General features: G+C 37.4%; 1 protein-coding gene across 1 annotated transcript in view; it reads left to right on the forward strand.

Annotated features, from left to right (window-relative positions):
• The window catches only part of LOC112973035 (threonylcarbamoyladenosine tRNA methylthiotransferase-like), a gene marked incomplete at its 5' end in the record, with an annotated part of 322,440 nt that overhangs the window by 34,181 nt on the left and 267,243 nt on the right, over nt 1-21,016 (forward strand). The window contains 2 exons of the mRNA XM_026080384.1: nt 2,649-2,697; nt 16,136-16,256. Of these exons, the coding sequence (XP_025936169.1) occupies nt 2,649-2,697; nt 16,136-16,256 (170 nt within the window). The remainder of the gene's footprint in view (nt 1-2,648; nt 2,698-16,135; nt 16,257-21,016) is intronic.

Consider the following 21,016-nt stretch of genomic DNA (forward strand, 5'->3'; position numbering starts at 1 on the left):
TTCTACCCAAGACCTGGTGGAGAACCATTTGTAGTGGACAGCAAGTCCACCATATCTATGTTTATACTAGCAAACAAGATCACATAAAATCAATGAAGTTAAGTATAGTGCGTCAAGTATGTCTAGTAGTAATGCACATGCTGTCAGTCCTGAAGATTCAGGTTATTTCAGACTGATTGCAAAGAAATGATGAGGAATGGTGTCTTTTCCCTTCATACACCAATAAGAACTTTAAGCCCATGCTTCATGGACTTCTGGGTGTTTGTTGTTGATATTACTGAGTCTCTGCTCAAAAAGGTTTGTGGATGTCTTTGACACCACTCCTAAACAGAATTGTCCATAAGGGGAAATGTGGTGAAAGGAGTCCTGCAAGGCTCAGTAAAGCCAAGAAAATGTCGATACTAGGACTTTGTGATTTTTCCTTTTTTTTGCTTACTGTTTTCCTTTTCTTCTGAATAAGAATCCCAATAATCCTTCCCTCCTCTCATTTCCAGATTCAGCTCAGTTTTACTTATATATTTTTACCTTCATAATTGAAAATTGGAAGCATTCAGTATTTTCTTCAACACTTGGGACTTTAGCCAAACAATTTCCATTAATTTCAAATAAAAAATACTTAATATGGTTAATAACATAAAAGGTAGAATAAATATCCATTTTTAGCCTCTGTTCTAGTTGCAGTTCTCATCCTCTCTGGGCGGTTCAATTTTAATTACTTACATCAAGCATCTTCTTGACAGATAGATTCAGAAATATTTATCCAGTAACATGAAAATATAATATACTGTTTGGTTTTTTGCATGTCTTTATTTAATAGGGGATTCAGAGCTATGCAAAAATTCCCTAGATTTCAAATACAGGAAATAATCGTAGTTGGTTCAGGTTACAAAGCAAACAGTTTTCTTTTTTAAATGCTTATGAACTTAAGTTTAGTACTGAGATATGTAGCAACAGTATTTTAGGCAATGTATTTGGCACAGACTGTGTTTCATGTCTGTATTTATAGTTATAAATGCCTACACTTCTGCTTTTAAGTTGCATTTTTTTAATTAGAAAATTTTTAATTAAATAGAAGGGCATTGGTAAGTATCTTAGGTGATAATATGTAAAAGGGATATATATAATATATGCATGTGTTCCATACAAATGTGTGTGCTTTATTTACATGAATAGGTTGCTATACAGACATATATCTAAAATATGCACTTGCTTTTATCCCAGAAAAGGATTTAAATATATTTCTCTTCTTTTATAAAATTATTAAAATGCCAGTCTTAGTGATACTTCAAATAACTGAATTTCTAGAATTTGTAGTTAATAGTCTATATGCAGAGATGTGAAGTGGCAGAGATTTGTGTTTGGAAAGATTGTATTAATTTTTATTTTTTTTAATGCGGAGGTTAGCATGGACTTGATCCAACACCCAGACAAGATGATGAACAGACTGCAGTTGACTTTAATGAGGAGCTCTAGATCAGACACCAACTACAGATGAACTTTTTTTTATCTGTTATTAGACTGATTGGAAAATGAATATGAAATACAGATGATTGTGCAGACATTTGTTTACAGGAAATGACAAACCCAGTGGTTTAAGGGCACAGAGACTTAATAGCTTTGATGCAAGTTATCCAAGTTGCAAGCTACTTTGTTGTAGACCAGGTTCTGCTGGTGCGGCCTGTACAACTTGTGCTTTTGTGTTTGCTTTTGAAACAAAACAGAGAAACAATTGCCAAGGAATTGGCTGCAAAAATAATATACAGCTTAGACAGTAGGTGTTTAAAAGTCAAATTGTGGAAAAATTGTAAACTAATTTAAATATTCAATATAGGTTTTCTGTATTTTGTTTTCCTGCATTATATGTGGACATATGTGTGCAGATATAGCAGACAGTACATAGAATATGCCATTTGGATGAGAGTTGTAGGAAGAACATCAGCTTTAAGAATTTGTTTTGAATTTGTTGAGTGACACCAAACCAGCAATTTCTTTTCATCGTTAGAGATGCTGTGTCATGGTTGTCCAATATTATTCTATCTTATGTGGAAAAACATCAGGGATTTTCCTTCCATTTGCAAAAACTGCCTGCAGGGCAGTGTCTTATCCCCCTAAGCTTGACCTTGACTGCAGTATCTCTCCCTTCCTCTCTGTATCCTGCTCCTCTATCATCGACCCTCACAACACTCTCAGCTCCTTCTTGCACCCTCGGCTCCTGGGGCCTGTAGGCTGTGGGGAGGAGGAGGAGGAAGAGGAGGCCCATGCTGTGACCTTTGAGCCACACATGTGGCCTGGCCAGGTGACCACTGTCCCTCAGCTACCGAGCAGCCCACATGCAGCAGCTGCGGCCTCCACTCGCTCTGCTTTTTGCTCACCGACAGCCCTAATAGGCTCTCTAGTTGGTGATTTTTGCCAAACTTATGAGAACTCACTATTTTTGAGGACAAAATTTTGTTGAAGTTAGATGGTGAGTTTTAAAGTTACTACAGGGCCTCTGACAGATAAACCAAGATGCACAGAAAACAGGCTAAAAATAGAGCCCCAAACCCCTTACTTCCCTTAATCCTGCAGGACACGCTTTTGAAGGAAGAGTTGTATAAAATAGGTCCAGTTATTGACTGCTTAGTTATTGACCTTCTGACTTTTTTTAGGTTCAGCAAATAGATCGTGTAGTAGAAGTTGTGGAGGAAACTATTAAAGGTAAGCATTGCACTTGAAATATTTGCAGCTGGCTTGAAAGATTTTAGCATTTTCTAACAGAAGTACTGTTATGTTTTTGATCAACCTAATCCATGTTTACTCCTATAGCTATATGTTTAAGCAATGCCATAATTTGCCATGTGTGCTCGGTGTAAGGAATGATTCCAAAGATCTTCTCTGACAGGAGCTCTGTGAACTGTTGGTTTCATAGGTAAAAGATCTTGAGGAGACTTTCAGAAACCACTTAAGCTACATCAGTGTTACATGTATTGGTTAAAGTTCTGCTTATCTTTACTCAGTGCTCTGGCTCCATTTTCTTATGTTTAGCACTCCTGTTCTCTTGTTTTCAGATGTTTTGGCTCACTTCCCTGAGCTTTCCTCAACATGACAGATAAATTATCCACTGGTTTAATGTTCTCTTGTAACTATGTTCCTTGTTCTCCCTCGCTGTGTTCATATGTGCATACGCTCACAGTACTTTCCAGTGTAGTGGGGCAAAGACAGGATTGTTTCTTCAGTCCGACCAGTAAACATTTGCTGTTAAATAAATATATTTGTCTGATTCTTTCTGGGTTACCTAAGTTTGTCTCCATTACTTATCAGGCCATAAAAATTACTGTTCCGTGAAGCTTCAGATTACAAGGTTTAGTTTAATTGGCTGCACTTTCAATATAAACAAGTGTCTGGTCCACAAGATCCTGCCTCTAACTTTAATGCTGGAGTATGATGTTTTTGAAGTACAGCATGAAAATGTAGAAACAGTGCTAGGTGGAGAAAAGCTCTTACCAAACTGTGTAGTATGGTGTAAGGCTTCTACAGATTGCAGTTGGACTGCCTTTTTAAGACTTTGTATTACTTTGAGTGCTATGATTTTTTTTTGGTACAAGAAGGTGATATTTATAAAAAGAAACTGCTGATTTCTTTAAAAAAAAAAGGGGAAAAAAGAGAGAAGAGGAGAAAAAGCAGAACTTGCTCCCACTATTTATTCTGATTTGCGTCTTCATTCATGGCTTAATCCTACTGAAGTCAACATACTTATTTGAGCACTAGAGTATTTCTGAGATTATTAGAACAATCCCATGAAGGAAACTACTGTCTGATGGGAATCAGTAAGGTGGAATTGGGTCTGAAGAGATGAAAATTTTAATGGCAACTTTATTCTTGTGGGGTTTTTTTCTTCCTACAACCTACTGAACTATAAGAACAAGAAAGCAACATTCATCTTCGTTATTGAATGAGCCAAACTATTGTCCCAGAAACATCACAGTGTTTGTGGCAATGTGTTGGAGATGGGATGCATCAAGATTTTTACAACAGTGCAGTATTTCAAATCCCTGTCTCATTTTTATGTATTTTAGTTATTTTTAAGAGAGTAAGATGATAACCTGGATCAGCATGCCCTCCCTTTACAGAAATGGGCTTTGTAATAGTTACACTGACTCAGGGCATTACTGTTTTTTGATAACACAGTTATTCTGGGTATTGCTGTTGAATATTGTGTGACTAGAAAGAAGACAAACAATTTAGTACCAATTGTTGAAATGATGTTTTTCACCTAATTGATTTTTAAGGTTGTATTTTACATACCGATTGCATACTGGAAAATGATGTGGTATAAAATTTTTCATGCACATTCAAACTTTTTAAAAACCATGAATTTGGGGAGAGATTTTAGTTCCTTTCTAGTGACTGTAAGTGATTTGAATAAAAAGGAGTAAGTGGGCTTCTGAATTCCATACACAGTGCCAGTTTCTTCAGGACTTCCCCAGAAGGTAATGGAACACAGAATTTCTGAAGTTTTATTGGAGAAAATGAATAAAAATAAAATTTTAAATCAAAATAAAATCAACAAATTGATAGCTGTCATAGGTGTTGATAAAAGCTTGCGTTTGCAAAAGCCAACCATAGAAATAGGAGTTTTTATTTAAATGACAAAATTGTTTTTAATTATGTATTTTTTAAAAGGATAATGAATTAATTTACATATTTGGGAATCACCTTCCACTAATGGAGAAAGAAGAATGTGATGCTCTTTAGAATCTTTCATGAAGCATAGTGAGAACAGGGAACTTTCATTTTCCAACTTAAGTGAAATGCTAATATATAACAGTGCTGTTGGTTAAAAATATACTATAGAATATGTATATGGTAGAAGCTTTAAGTCTTGTGTGTAAAACCAAATGAAATGCAAGCCTTCTGTCATCTTAATTCTATGTCATTTGCTATGACTTTTGGAGCCTAGAATGGATTAGAGGACAGAGGTGACATGGGGCAGGGGATTAAATCCGGATTCTGAATTGAGTGCCAGCTTGTATTAGTAAGTTTTCAGTTCAACCACATAGCATCCGCACTCTGCAGGACAGCTGTCTCTGGGGATCTGGCTACCTGACAGAGTTGTCTGGATTTTCTGTCCAGATTCCAGCGTTACTGTCCTGGTTGCCAGTTTTCAGGTCAGAGTTCCCTAAACACTGAAACTAGCTTTCCTCATGTTCTCCTTTCTTAAGGGATATCTTAGATTTTTCTTTGACACTTGAATTTCATAGTGCACAACTTAAGAAAAGGTTAACCTGGAAGACTTAAGCTACCTCAACCATTTTTTCTAATCGTTTTCCTTCTGGTTTTTCAAGAAGCAGGTTACCCGTATTGGATTTGGTTGAAACCTTACTCCCAAAGAAAATTACTTTCTTGGAATTATTTAGATCTCTTTCTGTGAAATATAATAGTTTTTTTCTAGCTTTATTTCTCAGTTTTCAAGTCATTGTCAGCAGATCCCTCTTCAGARCAGTGTCATTCTGCTGATTCAAGAAGTAGATCTTTCCAGTGATCTTTACCTCATGAGTCTGAAACAGCATAATTGCCTATTTCAAACTTTCTGCTTCAATTTTCTCAATTCCACAATAAACACTTTTTATGTGGCTTTACCTTTGCATCCATCTTCCATCAAAAAATGGAAAAGAGAGATGTTCATGCTTATCACACTACAGTCTAAAGAAATATAGAGTATTTAAGAGACCCTGTGATGCATTGTTTTTATATCACCATGTCTTTTATCATGAGTCTAAAGGAACTTTGAAATTTTGTAATTATTGGGTAAATTCTGAAACTGTATGGATTCCAGAAGTGATCTTTAATAACAGTGTGCCTAAGTGCATGCAGGTCATGTCTGGTTAATACTTACAGATACTATGTCCCAAGATTTATTTTAACTAGAGATATCTTCAAGCACTTTGATTATGATGTTATAACTTTTATTGACAAAATCTAAAACCAGTATACTACCTCATGAGGAAGGTCCTAAATTTCAAGGAGCTAGACATATAAATTTTCTCTCAGACCCCAAATTAGGTTTCTCAAAGTCACGATCACAAAGATGTAGCCAGAGTGTGCAAGTCTTCCTGACAAATGGAATAGTTTCAACACGCAAGGCTCTAATTCAGCAATGTAGTAATACGTGCTTCATCTGCACATTGCCCAGATTTATAAACCTGGAAGCGTTCTGTTGATTACAGCAGTTGACCACAAAACTTTTTACATCATTGGGGCACCCCATTTCCACTCATACGTTTAGTCTCCTGGTAACTCGTAACGATGACACAGTGTGTTAGGAAAGTACTGCTGAGGAGTTGCAGTATCTGTAAGCTAGGAGAGAGCATGGTTATACTTAACAAATGCTCTATTATTAAGCAAACTGCCTGTACAGAATTTGAAAGCTATTTGGGCTGATCAGTCCCTAGCACCTACCAATAAGATGAAAGTTTCTCTTTGATGGGAACCACAGGTTGTCTGTGTGGTGATTACTCAGGTCAGAAGTTTTCTGAACCATTCTAAAAACTGTCTTAAAATATAGTATGTGTGTACAAGCTGGGATGGAAACAGTCTACATAATAGTGGGCAAGATAATGTATTTACTCTGTAATTTAGAGAAGGAATTTTAACTGCTTAATGTTGAAATTCTTTTTTGGGTTTAGGGCTGTAGAGATTTAGGACTTTTTTTGCCTTCTAGACATGCTAGCTCTCAAATCTCTTTGTTGTTAAAGCTTTCTGGGGAAGGGGGGATGGAGCCGGGAGTATTTGTATACAAGCTGTTTTTAGCGCAGGCCTTAGGGAGATGAGGGGCACAGGTTGAATTGAGTTTAGTCTGTATTGTCTGTCTAACTTTTTCACAAAACATAGTTTTACAATGGGTCATTAGACTTGGTTGTAAAAAACAACCAAAGGAAATTACTCCAGGGTTCAGCCTTCATACTTCACATAACTTTTCTAGTTTTCAGTCACGTTGACCTGTCTGGCGAAGTTGCCCATCCATTCCCAGTTTAAACTTTAACCAGTATTAAAATTGTCCTCATGTGGGTAGTAATTATGGATCGTTGATACTAGTGGTAGTTCATGTGCAAGTGAGCAGATACCTGGTACCTATATTATATAGGCTCAAGTGTAGAATTCAGACCCTATTGACTACCTTAGGGTGTGCACGTTAGCCCCAGCATAATAAACAGAATTTATATGTGCTGTTTGATTTCATTACAATCTGCTGATGACAGGGGATAAAATGCTCTTTTCAGTTTCTGTGGTTGTGAGAAGAGTAACTTTGGCTTAAGCTGGTGAGGAGCAAAAGGAAAAAGAAAAAATGTAGGAGTCAAGCTTAAGGAAAAGTATTATTTGGCTCACTGTCAGGAAATTATTTGTGGCTGACGTGCAGCTTGAGTAGGGTCAGATGGAGGGTCGTGGCCTCACTGAGTCCATGTTTCTGTATCCTTTGAAAGTCAAGGGGGAGGGGAGGGGAGGCACTTCTGAATGGATGGGTTTATATGTTTCGCTATTACATCTGTATTTCTAGCTAGTACAGATGCCTTTTTAAACTGAGATTATTAAAAAGTAATGGTACTACCTGCAGAATTTCTGCAAGGGGTTATCTGTATTTGATAGAATAAAAAAGGTGGGGGGATCAAAGCCAGGTTTTCAATAGACCAAATAATAGAATTATAGCTTGAAGATGAATTATTGAAAYGACAAATGAATGTTTAAAAGATTCAGAATCACCCATTTGTGTGTATTAATAGCTGAGGTTAAGAGCATAGTACTGTAAATTTCACTCCCTTACCCCTTTCTTGTTGGCCCTAAATAATTACACATTTTTTTGTTGTTCTTGTTATCCAAGAAATCAGCTTTCTGTGTGGGTAGAGTGTCATTACATGAACAAGTAGCATTTTAGTCTTCTGTTAATTTGAGAACTCCTTTGATAATGAACATTGACTTAGGAAAGATCTGATTTGTATCTGTTCTGTCTCACGGTTTTTAAACGAAGGTGAGTACACTCAGCTGAACACTGTAAGGAGAACACTGGTTTGAGTTTTGATTTCATGTTTCTAGCTGCTTAGGAAAGCTATGACATACTGAAGGATGAGTATTAAAGAACACAGAGTGGTTCTACCACTGGAAGATGAGTTTAAAACGGTAATTTGATTGTCTGCATCAATATCAGTTCAGGTAGTTTAGTTTTATAGAGTGTAATTTAAAGAAAACAGTAGAGCATGATCAGGAATATGCAGAAATTATGGAGAAACTACTTCTGCAAAGACACATTTGTATTGCTTTGTAAACCATAGGTTAATGATGCACCTTAAAATAAAAGTTTTGCCTGATGGGGCAAGAGAGTCATCCCAAGCAATTCATTTCTGTTCTTACACCGAAGTCTAATGTCCTCTTTGCAATGCCTCTTCAAATGTTTTGGGGTATACACTGACTATTAGGTATGTGAGATGATCCAAAATTTTAAGTGGATTTTTTCTCGATGTAGTTATTGCATTGATTTGGTTTACGAAACTGTTAGAACAATTGCTGTTAACAACCATTGCTGTTACAACGATCACTTTATTTTGTAAATAGTTTACAAAAACTGAATGGGAGATAAACTGTGGTGCAGAAAAAGAAAACAAGCAATGGCGGGGGGCGGGGTACAAACTGAAAACCTTAGTAGCAAAACTCATTGCTTAGTAGCATTGCTCATCACTAAGTGAACCTGTAATGTGCATGGAAAAGATATCTTGTCTTTCAGACCTGTATGTCCACTTTTCCGTGCTTTGATCGTATCACCATTTTGCAGCATCCCCTTCTTTCTAGCCGGTTTACATTGGTTGGTTTCAGCTGGGTTTCATCCTGTTACGGAAATCCTCTCGGCATGTAAATGCAAGGAGCAGCTTGCTCAGACCAATGCAATTTATTTGTCTGTACAAAGAGCACGAATAGACAGCAAAGGAGCAGAGATTAAAGTAAAAACTTGCTTGTGCATACTGTGGTAGGTTCAGCTCAGCTTTTCACTGTAAGGCTAAATCTGTTCTGTTCAAGCTGCACACCCCAGAAATGTTAGGTAAGTTACATGTACTGCTGAAACTGCCTCTGACGTCCAGCCCTTCAGTATTTTTCTTCCTGAGGACACAGTCTGTTTCATCCAACTCAAAATTTTGTTTCCTTGAAAGCTGTTTTCACTTCAAAATCCCCTGAAGTTTTGAGCAACACCCTTGATCCTATCACAGAGAGCCGGGGAGGAGGGTCAGGGGAAGTCTTCCTGTAGTTGATTCTTAGTATTGTCCATTTGATCTGTTGAATTCTGTAGCCAGCATTTTGAGCTCATAGCAGATAAAACTTTTAGTTGCTTTTTTCAGAAAGACAATAACATCACGTGATAAAGATTTTTACAATACTTTTCTTCTCAAAGTAGAGCTATGAAGCTTTTGAATCCTGAAAAAAAGCCACTGCCTTAATTGTGCATTTCAAACTCTGTTTTGCTGTGAGAGAGAAAAGAAGTAATGCAGATATGTTGGAAATATTTTTCTGTATATGTATCTGTATTTCATTCTAGGAAGTCTTTATATGAATGTTAATTCCTTGTTAGTATGTAGCTCCTTTGCTGTCTTACTTGTTCTTATATGTTCCTGTTTTAGTCCTCACAGGAATTATGATTGTTGAATGATACGTTGCAGGAATCCTAAGAATAAAGACTTATTTTATGTTTAATGGAGAGAAAGTGATGTATGAATTTTAGCAATCTGGGCTACCTGCAGAGCTTTTTAGTAGTTTGCAAACTGCCTCACTATATTTAATGTCTTATTTTTGAAATCATTTAGAACAAATTTTATAAAGCCTTTGTCTTCACTCATGTGATGCTCATATTCTGGATTCTTCTGAAACAGAATTGTTGGATGCTAATCTGTTCCAAGTGCAAAGCTTAGTAAATATATTACTTCAAGCTAATATTAAATGGGCCTGATGCTTATTAATATCTGTGGCTTTCTCTGAAGCTTTGTGTGAACGAGTATAGCATGGAATATAATCTTTTTATGAGAGAGATTTGAATAGTGGAGACCGGGCTAAACATGCGACTCAACATCTGTCAGCAGCCTGATGAGACCATTCGCATGTCCCAGAACATGCTTTTTCCTTGGGGAGGCTCTGATATACAGACGGGGAATAGACCAGATAAGTGATTCTGACAGCATTGCTGGCTTTTTCCCTATCTTATAATCGAACTAATTCCTGCTAGCACTGGTTGAAGAAAGAGTTTGACTGTTACACAACACTCCCACCTTTGCTGTTCTAGGGGAGGAAAAATTTTAAATTAGCTGCTCAGCAAGAGCAGGGCATATATCAGCCAATCTGGGCTTGATTTTCTTTAGGAGTCTGCTTCCTGTATTTACTGGAGACAGTAAATCCCACAGATGACACTCAGGGATGTCTTCACTACACAGCTAATGCATCGTTGGCTGGTTTGGATTGGTCTGGGTGAGAGCGTTCACACACCAAAGCCCTCAGCGGATGAGTATCCTTGTTGTTTCTGTGCTTGTGTACGTCTGGCAGCACATGGTGGCTCTGAGGAGCTCTGGGATTCCTTTGTAATCAGTCATGTCTGTTGTGGGATAGCTTGTTTGTCCTTTAGGCAGAGCGCAGAGACGGGAGAGGAACTTGTGATCTGTCCTTGCTACAAGTGGGCTGATTCCATCTGGAGGTAAACCAAGGGTTGGGGTCCAGGCCTGGCTATTCGCGGCTAGCCCCACAAGCCTGGGTTTGAAGCACCTCCAAATCTGATTTAGAGGTTTGGGTTAAAAATGAGTAACAGTCCAGATTAGTTGTACAATGTGTTAGGCAGCTTGTTACATCTTTGCATCCTAGATGCTACTTTTTTGTGAGAAGATACAAAATAACTTGTGTAGAAGGATGTTTATAGCCAGTAGTTACAGAGTTAGAACATCACTCTGTAAATAAAAACTTACTTATTCCAAAATTACGGTTTTGTAACACCTCCTGGTTTCCTTTACGTTTATATTTTAAATCTGTTCTTATGTATTCTTCTCTATAATATGTCTGTGTTACTTTCACTAAGTTTTCTCATTGCTTTCACCAATTTACTTGATCTTCCCATCTTTCAGTCTTTTATCACTGCTTTTGTTTGCTTCCTTACACTTCTTCCTTTAGTTTTTCTGTGGACAAATTTACTCCTTTGTCTTCTGTTCATATGGCTTTGCCTTCCTTAGCTGCACTCCTTGTGTGTGCCCTTTTTTTCCCAGTGTTAGCATAAAGGAAAGGAAGTTCTCTATTTATTAAGAAGGAATAATGGTGGAAGGAAATGTGTGCAAGAGTACATGAAATAATGCTTAATTCATGTTCCTTGAAGATGCAGGAGAAGATCAAGCAGGTTGGTGAGAGACAGCTGGGATGTATAGAATAGTACATCGGCAGCCTTGTTGTGGAGAAAAGTGTCTTTTAGGAAATGGTGAATAACCTCTAAGTATAAGTGATGTAACTGGTGAAGGAAAAGAATGGGTAATAGAACAAGCTGAAAACAATGGAAGTTATTGTTGCCAAGGCTGGGGTTTCCTGCATCTTTGAGGATTCCTCTTCAAACTAACGTTTCTAAGCTGCTTCAGACAGCTACATTGAACTTTAAAGCTACCACTAGGTAAGAAATACTGCTGTGACGTGACTGGGAGGTGTGTTTCAGCAGCACCTTCTGTAGTTCTGGTGGAATCCGCAGTGGTGGAGGATACACAGTCAGGGGATCCCCTGTTCCAGCTCTCAAGCAGGCGTCATTTTTCCAGCAGCTACTGAGTGGCTCCCAGCTTGCGGACTGAATGAAGCTAGCTATTTTAGAGATACATGAGGTGTATTAGTGTCTGATACCTATTCGCAACACTGATAGACATCTGTTGAATTTAACTAAAGTTCACTAAGCAAACCCCTTCTCCCCAACTTATGCTTGTATCAAACTGGCAGAATACCAGTCAACATTTGAATCTCTTTACTGTAGTATGTGTAACTTACTTCTGTGGGTCTAGCTGATAGGGTCTGAAGATAGTCTGAGGTTCACAGCCCGTTTAATATTATTTCAGTCTTAAAGCAAAGAAACACTATTACCAGTTTCCTTTACATATCTGTATTTCAAATATTCTTTGTCAGACTCCTGAAGCGCATCCGTCTACAAATAAAGGTATATATGCTTACCATTTAATATTATGGTAATTTTTTGTATCGTTTTTAACAAAAGAAAATGAATGCCTTGAAAATATTTTCATTTTGCACACTGATCAAACTGGCACATTTAAAAGCCCTTATTTAGGTTAACAATAGGATTTAATATCCTGGTAAGTTCATTCCAGCCTCATCCTCTGTGTGAACAATGCCAAAGTAATATGAATAGTGTCTACTGACTTGTATGTAAAGGTGGGGTTCATCTTAAACAGCTCTGAAATTTAGAGAGCTCTGATTCATTTTGAATTGTTTCTAACCTGATTCCATTTACCCTTGCTGTGAGTGCTTGTGCTCTATGAGCTTCCTCACTGCACTTGGTTAATACTGTTTTTGTATTGTAATCTGCATTAATTATCTAATACTTAATGAATGGCTTCTCTGAAGCATGGCATAAACCTTTCATTAAACTTTTCAAAATTTTTTTGAATAGAATTTTATCTGCTGGTAAACTATATGCAAGTAGAAGATCTTCATTGCAGAAGAAACTTATAGGACTAGAAGGTGTTTAGGCTCTCAGATATAACCTGTTATCTGTTTGTTGCTAAGCTATATTTCAGAGCTCACATCTTTGGTGAATCTTGTCATCTTATTCACAGTTGTAAGCCATCAAAAACAAATGATTTTTATTTGATAACTAGAGTAGAACACTTGTTAGTTATGGAAGTTGAACTTCCATTAACTCAGTTTTCAAAAATGTTTTTGTACCAAGAATTAAAAAAGGAGGATTACTTTTAGGTTTAGAACACCTGATTTGTATATTTACAGTTGTTAGCCAACCAGTAAAGTCAGCGAGAATGTAACTTATTCAGATATAATGCTTTAGAATGAAAGCTGATCAGAATGTTTTGCCCTATTCTAATTCTGAGCATTGAAAAGAGATCATAAATGACATTTAAAATTACTGCTTTATCTATTATACTTCATGTTAGTGTGAGATTAATGCTGGTTAGCCAGTTTTGAAAAAATGTTAGGCCTAGCTTTTTCCTTACTGAAGATGACAAAATATTTATTTTCAAGTTTTCTTGAAATAAGTATGGGGAAAGAAAGATCTACAGCATGTGAAAAAGTATGATTCAGTGTTTATCAACTTATGTTTTATTAATAGCAACAACACTGTAAACAGATGCTTTAGTGATTACTATAAATGAAACAAAATAATCCCTGTACTGAGTAGGAGAAAAAGTATTTAAGGTCAAGAATACTGTAACTAAATTTTTAAAAATATGTATTTTTAAATTTATTGTGCCTGTAATACAGAATACTGTAGTTGAATATATAATACTGCTTGCATTCTGGAAGCACTAAATTTTCTTTGAAAACTCATCTCCCAGTACTGTTCTTTCATCCTCTGGTGTTTGGAGTCAAAAGTACAGGGATATAATTTTTGAGGGCTACACAGATTTTTCAGGCACCTTTGTCATACCTTTGTATTAACTTGCCTTTTAGTGTTAATCAGTAGCAATGTGGAAAAAATCTAGCCATATTTCATGTGAAAATAAGCTGCCAAATTTGATTCCCTGATCTTGCAACGATGCGTGTGCTAGCTCAGGTGGGGATATCTGCACCCCAAGAGTAGGAGGAGAGTCTCTGCCAGTTTAAAGGTGGCGAGGGCGGCTGACATGGTGATGTGCAGGATGGAGCTGGGAACTTTACAGTGGATCATGTGGGAGATAACAAGAGAAATGGGCTTTCTTTCCTGAATGAAGAAACTCTCCAAAGTTAAGAGAGGTTAGGTCTTAGGCTCTCTAGTGAGTTATATTTTACATGCAAGTGTACTGGGTTATTTTTTCCAATGTTTGTGGTAACCTGCGTAGCATCTGAAAGACATTGCAAAGAGTTCTAAGAGGTTTGAAGAAATGCTCCCAGTTAACAAGATTTTCCAGACTCCTGTAGTGGTTTTTTGTTGTTTTTGTTTTTTCCCCTCTGTTTTCCTAAGAAAACATGGATTATGAAGTTGTGCTTACTGCATGGGTTTGTTGTGATCTCCATGTCCCTCTGCCTTTACTAGTTTTTAGTCCTTTGACAAATTTCAAACAGAATTGAGACAAGTAGTGAAGTCTAAAGCATACTTGTTTTCCAGCAGTTCCATGAAGATATTTGCCTCTTCGATTAATGCTTCCAGTATGGGAAAGGCAGAAGTATGAGCTAAATTCTTATTAGTCAACAATAATTCACTTGGCTGTTCGCTGTCATGATATAAATTCAAAAGAGATCAAGCTTCACTGATTCTGCTCTGTGAGATATTACTTGCTGTTTTTTTACACTTCAGAATGGTGGTTTGACCCTAATTCTAAATGTTTGAGTTTTAAAAGTTGGGTGGTTTGTTGTTATATTTTTAAACCTTATTGTTTTAAGAATGCTGTTAATTGTTTCACTGTATTTTCAGCCATAAATCCAAATGCTGGTTTAGTTTGGTAAGGCAATTGAATATTTAAAAAATGGAGAAACTGTTTTCTTCCAAATAAACCATAGTGTGAGGAAATACAAAAAGGAATGTTCTCTGCTTCTAGTTTAATTTTTATGCCTACCATAATGCAATTACTTTTGTTATAAAAATAAAATAAAATGGTGTCATGCCTGTGACTCCTCAATGAACCATTAGATTGGAAAATAACTGGTTGTATCATGAGACTAAGATACTGCTGTTATTGTCTTGAAAAGGTAGAAATGAATAATTTAGCAAATGTTAATAGCAGAAAGCAGCATATTGCTAAATTAATAGTAGGATGGAATGAAACTTTTGTCAAATGCAAATGCAAAAATAATATGTCTTTCAATTACTGTTGAACTTACAACATCTGTTTCAAGTAGTAACCATTATGATATCAGGCCAGTCTTGCCTACTTCTTCAGGCGATGAAATTTTTGATTGACAAGTTTTATGTACCCTAAAAAAACCTGAGGAATATGGTATGCCAAATGTAGTCGCTTATCTCTGAGCTGTTGTTGCCATATAACAGAAAGAATTCAGAATATGAATTAAATTTAGTTTTATTTTTAAATTAATTAGTGTCTCATTAAAACAAAGAAGAAAGACTTTGACTGATGGATGAATTAGTTTTGTAAATAGTTGCTGGTGTAGTGTAGGTTAGCAGATTTGGTTGACCATTGATTTTAGTCGCTCCGAGTTTGAAATCCAGTTTGCTGTGCTAGATGTAGTTTCACTGCTTCATGCTCCCCTCCTGCCCATTCCTTTATAGGGTAATTTTTCTCTTGTTTTAAATATTTTAGGAAATATTTGATGGATCGCAGCTGTAAAATTGCAGGTAATCATAGAATAGAGGTCAAATGAACAAACCATCTCTGCTCCCAAACCTCTCTGCTCCCCAAACAAAAAACCTTAATGGTTCTTGCCAATGGGACTTAGTAGAATTGGGCTGGGGAAGCCAGTCCTGACCATAAATTTGTTTAGCCATGAGCATGTTATTGGGATATGCTCTACAGCACTTTTCCTCAGACTGAATGCAGTTAGGTAAATTTGACTCAAATATGTTGGTTCTCCATGCAATTACTTTAAAAATATTTAGGAGTAGTTTATTACCTCTTAATTTAAGATTGAGTAAAAATCGGAAAAAAAMCCCCAAACTTTTCATCCTACCGTAGTGGTCATTTAAATATTGCCATGTTGATCTTTGCTTGAAAATCTGAAAATGAAACTGTTTAGATCGTTTTAATTTAATAGACCAGAAAATGCAAGTATGAAAAGCTAATTGGATGAAATAATTTGTTTATTTTAACATGACTTATCCTACCTGTCAGGGTCTTTTTTTTAAATGCTCCAACTGGTAGGAATAAAGTATTACATCTTTTTCTCATTTTTAATCTTTAGGTGTAAATGCTACTTGCGAAGAAAAAAAAAAGCAAATGTGATGGGACTTGTGTTTGGTATTGACTGTGTTTTTGTGCTTCATTTGAAGGTCATTCTGTGAGACTACTGGGTCAGAAAAAGGATAATGGAAAACGTTTGGGGGGAGCACGACTGGATTTGCCAAAAATTAGAAAGAATCCACTGATAGAAATCATTTCTATCAATACAGGGTAAGAAACTTCCAAACTTTTAAAATATTCATTACTGCTGAGGAATTCAATTTATTACTTTCTGTAGGCCTGGTCTATAACTCCTAAGTTATACAGAAAGATGAAGGTTGACCACTTTAAATGATAAATGTTTTTCTGGCATTCTTTCTGGAAAATAAATTCCTGCTTATTTGGGTGCAAGACTTCTACTGCTCCTGGGCTGTGTAGAGTCATGCAGCCCTTTTTGTAAGTTTATCTAACTCTTTCTGGAAAAAAAAGGGGGGGGGGATGGGAAGGGGATTTTTTTGTCTCCTGGGCTCTTTTGAATTTTTTGGAGGACAGTTCTTGAATATCATTCTTACTGTTACGATCTCTAAATGCCTGATTATCAGCCTAGGTGTGTTAATGGCTGAATTAGATGTGTTCATTCTTTTTTGCTGTTTACCCCTCTGATACGTTTATAAAGAGCTATTCTGTTCAAATTTCAGCCTTTGCTTTTTTTGAATAAACTCGCCTCTGCCTATCAAGATTGCCATTTCTCATCTACAAGACTTTGAGCATTTTTCTGTTCTGTGTTCCTGTTTTGAGGGATTGCCTTTGTAATCTCCCTTCAGTTGATGCCTTCCTTTTCCGGACTCCACTCAGTCATCTCCCATTGGGTCTATTTCCGCCAAACCACCCAAGTCCTCTTCTGATATATCCTCTTCCAATTTATGTAGTRATTTCCCAAGTGGTGAAATATAAAATGCTTTGCTCCATGCACTCCAGCTAGATGAGAACTTACTAGAAGAAAAAATGCAGTAAATCTTAGCTTTCTTCGTTTTCAGTTTAGTCTAGCACTTTTGTAAACATTTCATAAACCAGTTTTGCTACTGTTGTCTTCCGCATTTACTTGCATATCTGTAGGTATGCTTTTGTTCATATTTTGCTGTAATAGCTGGTGTACTATTTAGGTCAGCGTGCTAGTTCAAGATTTAGTATGGTTATTTTTTCTTTCTCTAACATAAATATGTGGGTGACATTTTGTCATATTGCTGAGTTGTAATACTTTTTAAACTGCAGCTTCATGTAACAGTTGATTTTTAAACTCTGAATATGAATTCTTTTGGTGCACTTATTTTAAGTGAGCTAAACTTTCTTTCCCTATTGTCTTTCCCATAGACATCTTGTCTGTGCCCATGTGATCAAAATCCTTTTTGTGATTCAAAATAAGCAAAGTTTTCTTCTTAATTTGGTTATGTCTAGGTTTCAGATGGTATAAAATTTTCTTTTCTATCAATATTAGTCACAAACTTTTGTAATAATGTCATTCTATCTGTAAATGTTGTCAGGAATGTAAACTGATTTAGACAGATTTATTATTTACATGTCTTCTAATTTGTAATAGCATTTAAGATAGTAAAATATATTGTTATTTCCAGTACTTGATTATTACTAGCCTAATGATAGGAGTATCAGAAACAGGCTACTACAGGGTGTATACACTTACCACTAGACAGCTGATCAGAGTGACAGCCTTTCTTTACAGATTTTTTTATTCTGAAAATATGTATTTTCCTATTGAGTTTTAAAAAATATTTTCCAAACTGATCAAATTGCAGACAATTAACATCTTCCTAAGATGTTACCTCAGGAAAATCTTTTTATTTAGGACCTGACAGTTGATTAAAAACTTGTTACTTTGATTAGTAGTTATTGCTAGTCTTAGGTAAATACAATATGTATTTTGCACCTTAGGAAAATTTAAAAATACCAGAAGCTACAACAATGTATTTGTTTCCTAGAGAATAGAATAGAGAATACCAAAGTATTTTGAAAACCTCAAACAAGCTGGTGGTATAAGACAGCTAAATTAACTAGTGTCATACTCTGTGTTACGTAGCACACTCAAGGAATCCTGCCTCTCTTGCAGTCCAGGTTATTGCTTTTTCCTGTCCTTTCCTCCCAGCCCCCACCTGCCTTTCCACCCGGGTACTGCCGATGCCTCTTTTGGTCACTGCCATGGGTTTAAAGGTTAAAAAGTGCTGCCCACAAAGGCACTCCACAGTTTTCTCAAAATGTAAACATGTAGTCAATGAAGAGCAAGCCACAGTATGCGTCACTCAATTTTGACAGTGTTCGTTTTAACATCTTCGCCTAAGTAGTCTGGTTGAGGGGATTTTTGGTGTTAATATCACATTTGATCTGAGCTGTTTTGTATGTGTAAAAATTGGAAAACCTTTGAAGATTGGTATTTGATACAGTGTTCTTTATTGAAAGAAGAATTTGGGTCAGACTAGAAGGCTTTAAAATAGTAAGATATAGTTAAAAATAGCAATTTCCTTTTTGGAAGTATATTTTTCCCTCACTGTTGAGGGGTAGCATCAGGGAGCAGCAAGAGCAGAGCTGCTGCCCATGAGGGGATGTGAAGGGAGCTGGGGTGCCCCCTGCGCAGGCCATGCCCTTGCCGGCAGGGCGAGGTCCCGCTGAGGCCCGCGCGCAGCAGGCAGAGCTGGCCGCTGGTAGTAGCGGRGTCCTCCGGCAGGCCCACCGCACATGGTGGGCGATGAACCAAGTCCCAGGGCTCCAGGCAGGAGCACGAGGAGACAGGGCCGGGGCTGGGCTGGAGAAAGGGGTACCTACAGCACAGGTCTGGGGTCCGCCCAGGCGACAGAGAGAGGCCTGGGGACAGGCACACCAGGGGAACTCAGGCCAGGACTGGGGGCCCATGCTAAGCTTGCATATGGATMCTGGCCCAGAGGGGTGTGTGGAGGCCCCAGCTGAGCCTGGTAAAGGCAATTAAGGCCCTGATAGGCAATGGTGTATTACCTTTTAGAAATGGGGTCTTAATGAACTCTTGGCTTCTTCTGTAATTCTGCAGAGGAAAAACGGACTTGCTTGAACATGTGTGTCCCACAGGCCCAAAACATTAGAATCTGTGATGGCTCATGTTAACCCCTTTCCCTCTCCAGTAATATGAATATCTTATGCATTGTGCAAGGTTAAAATTCTGTTCTTTCATCATTTTTCCATCTTAAGCAGTTTTTCCATTTTATGGTATGTTAGGGAGTATGGAGATTGAATTTTTCCAAGAATTGTATTTTAATTTTATATGAGGTCATAGAATATTCTCTCTATATATTGCATTTCAGCATTTGTTTAAAATCAAGTCTGTAAAATGCAATGGAGTTTTATGGCCAAGAAAGTGTAGGTAATCCTGTTTTTTAAAAGTGTACCAAGAAGAGGACATAAACTTAAAAGAAATACTTTCAACTCTGTAATTTTTTAATGTGGGCACTTGAAGGAAATGTATTTGATTTTATTAACTTCTGTCACGTTCTAAAACTTTGCAATGCTAAATGTTTTTTCTCCTTATTTACTTTTGATGGTTAATGACTAGATACCTGTGAGGTATTAGATAACATAATGGGTTAAATAATGCTTGAAGAGGTCTGGAAATTCTTTAGTGGTATGCATAGATTCATTTTGCTGCAGGTCCTTTTCGTTGAATTAATACCCATTCTTGACTATCTTTTCAGTATCAAAAGTAGATCATACACCTCTTTAGTGCAGCTGATTTAGATGTCTGATGAACAAGAAATATCAGAGGCTTTCCACATAAGATGGCACACAGGGGCAGAAATCAGGAGTTTACAAACAAAAGGATATCAGGAAGGGAAGCACATGACCCTATTTACCTTCTCTTATAGGGGAATAATTATTGCTTTGGAATTGTTTGATGCCAGTACACTGCACTGGTTTTGTATAATAGCTATTATGAGTTTGACAGTAATGTAGATTCCAGTTAGAACAGTATTTATTCCTTTGTCAGCATAAGCTATTTCAGTGAGAGGCAGTGAAGTCCTTGGGAGCACTTGAAGATGTTGCAATTTTTATCAGTTAGGCATGCATCTAGTTATTAATCTGAGTATACTGTAATGGGGCCAAGTTGCTGGCCCAGGGTTAACCAGGCTCAGATGCAGAATCAGAACCCTGGGGACACGTGGCGTAGGATCTAACTGTGCTGGACACAGAGTTAGGAGACTGGTCTGCTGAATCTGGCCACCTTCCCCCAAAGTCAAGGTGTGTCTTTTTTTGCGGGCTGGGACTACGGCTCAGGATCCACAGCCGCCTTTGCAGTATTGGCAGGCAGAGGAAGTGTCTGGCCGTTGCTGAGGTTCTCCTCCTCCCCCCCCTCCCCCCACCATGTTAATTTTGTAAGGGTTGTTTTACCTGGTTGGCTCTTGTTCAGTTGTACTACCAGGATGCTGAGTGGTTGCCCTACAGTGGTTTGGACTTGTAATTCTAGTCCCACAATACTCTGCTCCTGCCCTACCATTTCAGAGTGTATGTCTTCTCTAGAAGCAGGGTCAGCTCTTCCCTTCCTTTTATAATACAACTGTCATATGAGCCCAGCGTACCACAGGGACCAAAGTGACTGCTGATCCACACTATTACTTGACACTGTGTAGCTCTCGTAAGAAAAGGAACATGGTCATAAACAAGGTAGACATGGATTATAAAGCAGGTGGTCACTATGTGCTGATCAACTGCATATTTGCCATGGCTTAGCCTGTCTGAAGAGTGAACGTCTCTAATTTAAAATGAGTATGTGCCAAAATAATTTAGGTATCAACTAGTAAGCACTAGAATTTTTCTAAGCAGAGAACCAAATTAGAAGTTGGTAATAGCCATGAAAAGAGACCCTGCTTCTGATGGTTACATCCCTGAGTTTTTGCAGTGGGTCGTGCTGCCTCTCCAGATTTTTGGCTAATTGAACTGGCTGAGCTAGATTTCTACTT

This window comes from Apteryx rowi, unplaced genomic scaffold (assembly GCF_003343035.1).
Source record: "Apteryx rowi isolate R43461 unplaced genomic scaffold, aptRow1 scaffold_518, whole genome shotgun sequence".
NCBI lineage: Eukaryota > Metazoa > Chordata > Aves > Apterygiformes > Apterygidae > Apteryx > Apteryx rowi.